Raw genomic sequence first — 11,498 nt, forward strand, 5'->3', positions numbered from 1 at the left:
ATGTTCTTTAAATGATATATGACATCAGTAGTCTCAAGGATAACATATTCAGTTTAGACATCATAGTTTTGTAGATGAATTGTGTCTTTCCCAATGAACAACTTAAGAGTCCACATGCAGACTTGCACCTGTGTCAGAGAATTGGAAAAGTCAACCTGAGGAAACTGTTGCTTTAAGTGATGAAGAAACTGCTTTTCCTTGAGAGCATAAACTGCAGCTGCTCTAGTTTTTGCACAGCAGGGAAGCAATCGCTTCATCTTCCCTGCTTTCATGCTTTTGATCTTTCTGAGTGGCTGAAGGAGCTGGATTTTTCACCTTCTCCTAGACTAGAGCTGGTTGCTAGTGTCACACACTCAAACATTTTTTTCCAGATTTTACTGTCCCACTTTATTATAGGACCTAAAAAAAGTCTGATTTATTCAAAACCTTAGTTCCCCAGCTTCAGTTTTCATCTTGACTCATCTTTGTTCCTCATGTGTATCTTCCTTCACTGTGGGGTCTGAAATCTCTGACTCCCTCTTGGGTTCATAGACTAGTGTTCTTACCAGCTGTTCTTGCACTTTCCTGACAGGGGTTTGTGTTAATGCTGGCATGCTACCACAGGCTGTCAGCTCTTCCTAAACCATGCTGGCTGCACTTGCATCAATCCCTTCAGAATTTGTTGACTTTCCTGGTTATTTCTTTAAAAACTAATTGCCTTTTCTTGTATTTTGGTCTCAAGAAATCAACTACATAATTGTTATTGTTACAATGATATAGGCAGAAAAAAAAATGAAACTCTCCCCTCCTCAAACTGGAACTTTTCTCTTTTGATTAAAAATACCAGGACCCTAAAATCTGTTCTATACAACTTTATTTTTGTGGAGGAATGGTTAAGGGAGAATGGACATGGATCCCAGGGTATAATGTTAGGCCTGTTGGGACAAGGCAATCTGAGTTCTAGTTATATGAATTTAATGCACAATCAAGACCAGAGTCAGAGCCATGGTTAAAGCAGTTGCTGTCATGTAGACAGCAGGCCGCTTTCTGCTCCTTCAAGGTCGGGCTGTTTTCAGCTAACGAGCTAACAGCTCAAGGTGGAAAACAACTTTGGAGAAAAACAAGATGGGAAAATGTGAGGGAGCTTGCTTATCGCAGAAACCGCAAGTAGGATGAACATAAGAATGTAATCTATTAGCTGCTGTTGCTGAGCTAGCTTTGAAGCTGCTGTGTATATAAGTTAGAGCCTGCTCTCAATAAAGAAGAAGCTTTCTGCTATCACTCACATTGAGTAGGACTGATTTCTTCCCACCCAGCTGAGAATTGGACCCTGGGTTGATCGCCGCATGAAGTAGGCTTGGAGCTGGTTTTTCAGGCTTCGAGCCTGGGTTTTTCAGGCTTTGAGCCTGGGTTTTTCAGACTTAGAGTCTGGTTTCAGGCTTCGAGCCTGGTTTCAGGCTTTGAGCCTGGGTTTTTCAGACTTAGAGCCTGGTTTCAGGCTTCGAGCCTGGTTTCAGGCTTTGAGCCTGGGTTTTTCAGGCTTCGAGTCTGGTTTCAGGCTTCGAGCCTGGGTTTTTCAGACTTAGAGTCTGGTTTCAGGCTTCGAGCCTGGTTTGCAGACTTCGAGTCTGGTTTTTCAGACTTAGAGTCTGGTTTCAGGCTTCGAGCCTGGTTTGCAGACTTCGAGTCTGGTTTTTCAGGCCAAGAGCCGAAAACTTCGCGGCATATTTTCAGGCTCCTATAGTGATTTGTTCTGAAATTTGTTTCAGATTTTTTTAAAGTGGGATATGATCCAACATTTTGACCCTCAGGTCTCACAGAGAGGAAATCTATCTGGTAGTTTTTGGAAAATTCACTTGGTTATGTCCCTTGGGAAAACATTTTATTCCAAAGGAGGATAGCTATTAGCAAACTGATCCTAACCCATGTGCCATTTTTATCACCGTCTTTCAAATGACTGTTTAGATCTGGCTGTGTATAGTTGGACAAATACAGTCCTTTAGATTATTTGGGAGCTCACTGCTAATTCCTCATTATTCCTCGTGTTTACTCATGTATTTATTGTTTACACTTGCTCTGGGTGTAATGTGTCTGAATGACCTCTAGCATGGGAATTATTCATGTAATGATTGCCAGGAATATTTCTATTCCTATGGTGGTGGTTTAATCCCATTTAAAACAAAAGAGATACTGGTATTGGCTTCTCTCTGATTTGGATCTTGCTCCAAGTTTTGATTGGTAACTTAAATCACATACTTCCCTGGTTAGATGCCTTAAGTTGTGTAAACAGGATGTGTCTCTTTCCTCTTCATTACCTGTGAATATTCATAATTATTCAACAAATCAATTCTGTATGAAATGGAAGGCTTTTCATCATGGTCACGAAACACTTTTGGCATGAATGCTCTCATTAATATATTTATTCATGCCAGTATTTGTGATGCTTTTGCTCTGTGAGTAAAACCTCATGTGCTAGAGTGTTTGACATCAAGCTAATGGAAAAATATGTAGAGAGAAAACATCAGCTAAGTAAATGGGTTTTGTTGCAGAAGGTTGAATGGATGCTTTTGGGCTGTGGCTGTACCTGCTGTCCCTCTGTTCTTAGTCAATGATGTATGCTTATGAAAAACATAATCATAATTAAAGGCCAAATTATCTTTATATATTCAGATAATTATTGCACATGGTACATTAGAGTACTGGTAGATTACCACAATGAACATGACATAGCTTTACCTGTATAATCTAAAAAGTAGTTTTGGGCTTGTAGTATACAGTCTTGCTTTGTTGACCAAGTTTCTCAGCTTTTCTAGTTCGGATTCATGCTTGTTGTGGCATTCTCTCAGCAAATACTTATGTATTTCATCTCTTGAGTTTCACTTAAGGATGTATGTAGGACAGTGCTGAGAGAAGAGGGGGAAACTGAAGTGTTGTTGCAAAATGTTTCAGGATTGCATTTTCTACTATGGAGGATGCTGTAAACTCCTTAGCTGTGCACACTAAATTCATAATGGGCTCTCGAGTTCTCATATGAGCTTAATATACTCAAAATGTTAGGATGTTCATTTTCCTATTTGGAAGATTGGTGGCAGTAAAAAGAACATAATTACAACAAAAATGTTAAGACTTGACAATCATTTACGAATTACAGGCACTGTATTTAAAGATGAAGCTGTTAATTAGGAACCTGACAGTTAATGATGAACAACTTATGATTGGAAATAACTGTCTTCCAGAAAGTTATTCTCTTGCTAAGAATCCAAAATGTTAACATGTATAAGCTTTGCAAAACTATGTTTAAAGTGGATAGGTAGATGAATGCAGAGGATTTGGGGGGTAGGGAAATAAAACTCAAGCCAGCTGACAGGGTTTCCACACTTTCAAGAGGAGTTACAGTTTTGATCCTCTCCCAGTCAAAGCCCTAATGCTCTTTTAGTATTTGTTATAGACAAAATCAGTTTGTATCCTCTGAAGGAAGTGATTTGGCATAACAGGTAGAAGATGTGAATGTCATTAGGGTAGCTTACTGCTGTCCAAACATGCTATTGTGTATTTGGTCACGTGACGAGTTAAAATGATGATACTGATGATAGATTGATTAATTGCAAGGTGTTTATTTAAATGAATGATTTGCAAAGTTGTGCTTGTATGAAAAGGGTAGTGCTTTTGACAGGGTACTGCTTTACACCAAGTGAAGGTCTTCTCTTTTTTCCTTTTTTTAAGAGATTAGCAAGAATTAGAGAGACAGGAAATTAGCTTTCAAAGCATCAGTAGTTTCTTTCCTGGACAATATTTCCATTTAATATCCTAACTAGCACAAATGAGAGCACCTTTAATTCCAACCCTCTTACTAGATCCTTGGGAAACCAACATTTCTTGACTTTAGTTCAAACAATTTAAAATGTTCAGGTAGGGGTCTCACAGATGCTGTTTATTTCGCTACAGACAGGAGTGAGCAGTGCCGTTATTTTTTTAGTTGTCTTGAGAACAGTATAACGCTTTTTAAAGGGTGGAGGGAGACCATTGCTGCAGTTACCACCCACTGAAGAACTGAATCAGTGAAAAATAAAATAACTGAGAGGCAGATAGAGGGAGGAGATGGTGAGGAGAGACGGTTTCTCATGAGCTCTTAACAGAATCATGAGAGAAAAAGGGAAGAAGGCAGATGCTTGATAAATTATTACATCATCTTTGGCAGAAAAAAAAGGAATTAAACCAGAAAAGAGCTTGTCTGAGAGCAATGTAGCATTTCTCACCTACTCAATGATATAAAGCACCTAGAACAAAAATAAAGTTTGGCAAAGAAGACACATCATGTGGAAGCCAGCAGTGTTTTAGCTACTGGTAAAGTTGAGAGCAGGTAAATGGTTTGTTCAGCATGAAACTAATGGCTGCTAAGCGAATTATGTGTCACATCTCTGAGACTGATGGTCATTCAAACCCTAGAAGTATCCTAAGAATAATGTTCACCATATAATGCAAACACTTTTTTTACAACTCTCTTCTTTAATAAACCCTCTTGTTTTTATAGGTGCTAGATCATCTCGGCCACCTCATTCCCTGGCAGGGCTGCCTAACAATTCAGACACTGCTTAGAGAAGGGGTAGTTGTAACACCACCCAGTTCCTATCCCAAAAGTTACCAGCATGGTTTCAATCTAGAATTACAGTATAAATATTGATTATTGGAATTAATGTACTATTTGCTGGTGGATGGAGCTGTTTTTCCTTTCCTGTATAGTTTATATGCTCTGGCTTATCTACATGCATTTCTAGCAGAGATTTGCCAGGGAAGCAGACATCATCACCATCAATAAAGCCTTTGATTGTATATTTAAATTAACCAAAAAAAAAACCCAAATGAGAGCAGACTAGATATTTGTTGTAAGAAATAGCATGATTTCAGAATCAATCTTGGTGTAATTCTTGTCACGTGGCACCTGGTATTGGGATCTAGTGACACAACTTCACTTTAATATGCCATATCATGTGGACTCATATTAGTACTCTCTTTTCATTTGAACAATTCAAGAATTTTTAACACTTCATGATGGAACTCATAAATAAAACTGTGTATAGCCTTGCAAAGTGCAATAATTGCCACTGTTGACTGAACAGTTCCATGCTGTTTCTAAACAAACGCATGTTTGCTGCCTGTTTTGCATGTCTGATGCAAAGATAATGTAATATCCTCCAGAAAAGTGAACTATACATCATTCAGCAGAGTATATACATGTGTATGTTTGCTCTTAATACTGAGTATATTTCAGTAGGGATCTCCGAGCCCCACTCAGATCAAACCATTGTGTTCATTATTGCACCGAGTAAAACTGTAGAACAAACCCATTGCCTCAAATGAAAGAAGGCGACACTTTTCTCTCTTTCCTAATGTCACACAGTACTTGTACACAGATCTCAGTCCCTTCCTGTGTCTCCCAGAAGCATAATTTTCCATGTGAGCTTAACTAGATCTTCTCAAACATTGGTCTTTCAGGTAGGCTTTTCCTTGTGTGAATTGGTAATCCCTGGGCTATGGTTATTGTCACACCAAAACAATGTGGCTTTTCAGTACTTGGGCTCCATGGAATTCTCATTCAGACGTGTGTTGGATTCTACAATGACAAGCAGTTCCATTAAATACTACATGTAATGTTTTGAGAAAGTTTAGCTTCCCAAGGAGTAACTTTGGAACATGCTCATATATTATTTATTGACATTTGTGCCTTGTTCACATTCAGAATGGCCTAATTCAACATCTGTTCCTGATTAAAGTGAGCATCTGGTATTTCACAGATAATTATGAGGCATGAGCTTACTGTCCTCTAGGCCTAGGAGACAAATTTGAACTAGGCTCTCTAGCTGAATCATAGAATCATTACTGTTGGAAAAGACCTTTAAGAATGAGTCTGATCACTCACCTCACACTGCCAAGCCCATCACTAACCCATGTCCCTCAGCACCTCAGCTATTCATCTTTTAAATACCTTCAGGGATGGGGACTCCACCACTTCCCTGGGCAGCCCATTCCAATACTTAACGACCCTCTTGGTGAAAATGTTCTTCCTAATCTCCAATCTAAACCTACCCTGGTGCAACTTGAGTCCATTTCCTTGTGTCCTATCATTCATTACTGGGGAGAAGAGACCAACCTCCATCTCCCTACAGCTCCCTTTCACATAGTTGTACAGAGTGATCATGTCTCGCCTCAGCCTTCTCTTTTCCAGACTTAACACCCCCAGGACCCTCAGCTGTTTCCTATCAGACTTGTGCTCCAGACCCTTCCCCAGCTCTGGTGCCTGTCTCTGGACACGCACTAGCCCCTCAGTGTTTTCTTGCAGTGAGAGGCCCAACACTGAACACAGTATTCAAGGTGTTTAAACAGTTGTAAGGCTGTTTAAACAGTCAGCAGCATTGCAATACCATTGCAAATAACAGCAATGTGTTGCAACGTCAAATTGCAATGCCACACCATGCTGTCTTCTGCTAAATGATTACTTGTACAGAGTTTGCTGGTCTGATAGGCCAGTTGTGTTTATGCACTTTGAAAAAGCAGTAAGGATGGAAAAAGCAATTCTTAATCAGAAAGTTGAGAAGCATACCCAACTCCTTTAGCTACCTTCAGAAGCAAATGGCAGAAGTGTAGTCTCCATAGCTCTAACTCCTCCTATAAACATTTCAGTCTCGGGAAGTTGAATTTGAATTTCACCCCTGCTCTTCACTGACTGCATCTGACTATTCTGACAGACCTGTTATCTGCATAACCACAGTCATTTTTTTTCTTGCCAGGTATTATCAGCCGTCAGGAGGCAGAAGAGTTGTTGATGAATAAATCTGAAGGAACGTTCCTGGTGCGAGTCAGTGAGAAGATCTGGGGCTACGCCTTGTCTTATCGCCAGCAAAGTGGCTTCAAACACTTCCTGGTTGATGCTTCAGGGGATTTCTATAGCTTCTTGGGGGTAGATCCAAACCGACATGCAACACTGACAGATCTTATTGATTTTCACAAGGTAACACTTGCTAGGTAGAGATCAATAGCTGAGTGGAATGGATGAATAATTTAAAGAGGAACTATGCAATTTGATGTCATACTGGAAAGTAGAAGTAACCATAGCGAGGAAAAGAATATACATGTGTGTTTTATGGTCAGCCTAGCTGTAAGATGTATAGCTTGTATCTTTTCTTGCAGTGAATCAGAAGGCTTTTCCTCTTCTTGCAAATGCTTCAGCATTTATTTGTGTCCCTTTCTAAGCAGGTTTGTATGCTGTGCATGCTCTTCTGGGCTAAAAGTTGACTAATAAGGGCTGACAGAGCTAACACTTTTAAGCCTGTTTGCTGTGCAGAATTGGATTGGAAATATCATAGAAATGTCTTTCACTGAAATTTTATCATTTTTCAGCCTTTGATGTGAAGACTGTAATGTGCAAAAGTAAAGGAAGTGGGGCCTTGCAGTAGAGAAGGGAACACAGAGGGAATCTTGGGGATGTGTTGATGTTGGATGATGTCATTATCCAAAACAATCTCACAATTTACTACTCATCTTTGAGCTCTCATCTTATGAGCCCCCCCTCTCACCAACCCTTCTTCCTCTATCCCACTTTTTATTGCTGAGCCTGAAATTACATGGTAGGGAATATTCTTTAGGCCAGTTTTAGTCAACCAACTGGGCTGAGTCCCCTCCCAGCTTCTGGCTTATCCTCAGCCTACTCGCTGTCAGCAGGGGCTGAGAGGGAAAAAGAGAAAGCCTTGATGCTGTGCCTGCACTGATCAGCAATAGGCCAAAATCTGAGTGTGTTAGTGACAGTATTTTAGCCACAAATTCAAAACTCATCACAATAAGCAAACTCCATCCCAGCCAGACAGTACAAGTGGGAAGAGTCTAACTAGGGCCTTGTCAGGGAAAGAAAAGCCCACAGACAACATCTCAAATGCAGATTATCAGGCATGGGGTGTGGGAGCTCTAGCTAAAGTAGATCCGCCGCCCTCCTGGAGAGGGGTGATAGTGACAGCCACTTCCAACCATCTCAGCTCCAGCTGTGTTCCTATATTTTCATCACAGCTCATTTTTGGCAATTGTTGTACTAGAAATACATCTATTTACAGGCTGCAGTAGGGCACTTGTCAGAAGCAGAATGGCTTTTAGTTCCTGACATTTGAAAAAGAAAGAAGTTTTCTTAGGTGTCCCCTGGTAATAGTTAGCAACTCCCCCTGTAGCCAGCCTATCAGAGAAACTGGTTCACTTTTAATGTCACCACACAATTCTCTTTTAACTGGCTAGCTGTATTAAAACTGGTCTCTTTGGAGATCACTTCAGGAGGCATCTCATCCTGTCTCTCGCGTGGTTTTCTCAGAAGCTTTACTGCCTGCCCTTTCTGGTGAAGCACGTTGTCAAATGTCTCAAAGCTTTCTGGTTACCAGCTCTGCAATCTGATTGTAAATGGTTGAACTGAGAGAGGCTTTTTCATGCAGCTATTACTGTATTGTTTGGAGAAGTGTCTGCTTCCTCAGGACTATTTTTGTCAAGAGTATACTTCCCCATCCCAAAAGTAGCACAGACTTCTCTTTGAGGGTACTTTTCAGTTTTAGCAGGGCTGGCATAACTGGGGTAACTTCTTTTTTTAGTTACATTTATTCATCTAAAACTGATTCATTCTGATGTAAAGAAAAAATTAAGAAGAGGTAACTCCAGCAACTCAACTGGCATAAAAGGGAATGGAAACCATTAGCTGGAAGAACGTCTTACAGAAGAGGATGTGACTGTGCATTTTCTCTTATTACTATTCACATTTAACTACTGTGTGTAAAGCAGCAATAAAATATCCAAGATAACTGCTAGATCTTTGTATTTACTTCCTCATAACCTTCTCCAAAAATTTAAATTGAGCATTTAAATTGAACAGCAACTTTCTGAACTTACTCTCAGTCTGATGCAGTGATTAAGAAGGGACCACAAGTGGGAGCCTGCACGTGTTTTGAGGAAATCAGGCACCAAATTTCTATTAAATTTCAATAGAAACTAGGTAAGATTTGAAACTGTTAGGCCCATATATGGATCCATAACTTGCACCTAAACATTCGGATGAAGGATTGATATTTTAGAAAATATAATTCTGAATTCTGGCTTGTTTTGGTATAGCTATAAATCTTAAGTTTCTACAGAAAGAACAATTAACTATCTTTACTGTAGGAAAAAGTGCAAGGACCAAGTTCTCTACTTTTGCAGTAAGGTTTTTTTTTTTTGTGTTAATCTTGGCCATCAATTACTGGAATGACAGACATGGCATGAGGGTATTTAATTAATGCCAATCATCTCTCCATCACCAGTCAGAAAGCTGTTACTGCAGTGTGTGAGCATTCAACATTGAGCTCTTGCTTGGTCTTCCTGGGGAAGCTTCTTTCATCCCAATGACTACGGAAGTAGCAGAGTAGGGTTGGCACATGCCTCTTAAATTAACCCTTGAGAACTTTATTGTACAGGCATTTGTAGCGGTTTTTCTTAAGTAGTGCGGCAACTTACAGGAAAGTACAAGTCACAGCCTTCTTTGTACACTGACTGGTTTCACTAATCAGCACTAGTTATTACTGTGTATGAGGTAAAACATGAAGAAAATGGATAGTTGAAAGGATCCTTTTGGTGATCTGTACTTATTTTATCAAGTGTTTACTCGTTATTGCTTACCCATTACAGTGGAGTGGTGGTCATTATAGCTATCAGTTGCTTTTCCTAGAACATAGGTAAAGGCATAGACATCTATAAATGACATTTTAATTGGGTTTGTCTTTCTAGGAAGAAATCATCACATCCTCAGGTGGGGAGCTACTACTGGAGCCATGTGGACAGCAGACGAATCCACCGGACTATAGCCCTTTATTTGAATAACTGATCCAAGACTAACAGGAATGCACTCTGGATAGCTGTAGTAATAGATGGCTATAAAAGCAATCACTGAAAAGCAGTTAACAAACTTCCAAAGCCACTGGTCTTGTGGCCAAAAAGTGTTCTCATTAGAAGGCCCAAAATATTTCTCTTTTTGCATCTGAATTATCATCATTATTCTTATTGCTAACATTTTAAAGGTGAGAAATTACTGGCAAATTACAAATGAGGACTATTTCCAGATATTTTTCCAGGGGCTGTGGCCAATTGCACTGAATGCTAAGATCTATCTTAATTTCCTTAATGTCTGAGATTGAAAATGCAAACTACAGCACGAAGTGTGGGTGGGAGGTATTCTTAGAGTATTGTATGAAGTACCAATATAGGTAAACAGGTTGTTTTTTTTCCAAAGCAAGGTTTGTCACTTTCTGCTGACGATCTCAGTGGTGCAGTTTTGATAACAAGGGAAGCAATCTTAAAAGTGTTCTTCTGCAGTTTGTGATTGCTTAAATGGTTAGATGTAGCTGGAAATTTATCGTTGTGCTTTTGAATTCAGGCCTATAAAGTTCATTGCAGCACAGACAGAATAAGGTCATTCACATTTGACTTACAATTTCATGCAGCCCAACAGCCTTGGAAAAAAATTTTTACTCCTGTACAGGAAGTGGTCAGTTAGTTCTTTCTAAACTAGTTATTTCAATGAACACAGGTTGATCTGCAGCAATACTTCTTCCTGTCGCTGGCCTTTTCACGTTTTCTGCTTTTTCATGTGCAAAGTACATACTGGAGATTCCTAGCATTGTTATAGGACAAGATATTCTTAGCTAAGCTATGAATGAAGGTGGGGGTGGCATGTTTATCCACCAACAAGGTACAGCTAATTACATTATCAACGTGCTATTTCATGCTTAAAAGAAGATACACACAATGTGTTCTCGATCCATTTGCTATACTTACTAAACCCCATGAAAACAGACTTGTAGCCTAGATCTATGGAGCAATTGCTTAGTGTTTGGACTATACAACAATCTCATCACAGGAGTTAATTTGCCCTCCAGAAATTTGTGTCTTAGCAGTCCTTGCAGTCTGGATAGAACTGTTACTGTCACCTTCCAGTGCTCCTGGCTCTGGCCAGATAGAAATTGCTGGGTATAGAAGTGTCCTTTTCAGGTTCAAATGTTTATTTTGCAGGGAAATGTTTCAAATAACAATTCTGTATGCAACTCGTTTGTTTCAAGAGTGAAGTGGAACATGGAGAAGGCTGTTGTGTATCTATTGGTTAGTCTCCTAGTCTTGCCTTTAGTAGGCAGTTTCTTGGTACTTTTTTCCTATGTGATGTATATTTTGAGATGTAAAGTTGACTGATCCTTATGTGTTACTGTGCCTCGACAGTTAATTTTTTTCCTTGGAAACCTCTGAACTCAGAGAAGAGACACACTGAGTGTATTTCTGTACACTACTGCTTTGGGCAATCTCTGATTTCCTTCCAAATCCCAGTGTGGACTTCCCTTCTGAACCCCATCTCTCCTCAAATAGCCATTTCTCTTGGTTCACTATTACCTTCTATGTTTTGGTCTAGATGGTAAGCTCATCTGTGAAAAGAAACTTGTCTTGTCCAAGCCTATATAGCACACTATACATTGAAG

The 11,498-nt window shown here is 39.7% G+C and overlaps 1 protein-coding gene across 2 annotated transcripts in view; it reads left to right on the forward strand.

The window, feature by feature from the left end:
• SH2D4B (SH2 domain containing 4B) overlaps window positions 1-9,855 on the forward strand; it is a 63,142-nt gene extending 53,287 nt beyond the window's left edge. For both annotated transcript variants that reach the window (XM_062001621.1, XM_062001622.1), the window contains exons 7-8: window positions 6,765-6,985; window positions 9,763-9,855. In XM_062001621.1, the coding sequence (XP_061857605.1) occupies window positions 6,765-6,985; window positions 9,763-9,855 (314 nt within the window). The remainder of the gene's footprint in view (window positions 1-6,764; window positions 6,986-9,762) is intronic.
• The last annotated feature ends 1,643 nt before the right edge of the window (window positions 9,856-11,498 follow it).

The sequence above is a fragment of the Colius striatus genome, chromosome 8, assembly GCF_028858725.1.
Source record: "Colius striatus isolate bColStr4 chromosome 8, bColStr4.1.hap1, whole genome shotgun sequence".
Lineage (NCBI taxonomy): Eukaryota > Metazoa > Chordata > Aves > Coliiformes > Coliidae > Colius > Colius striatus.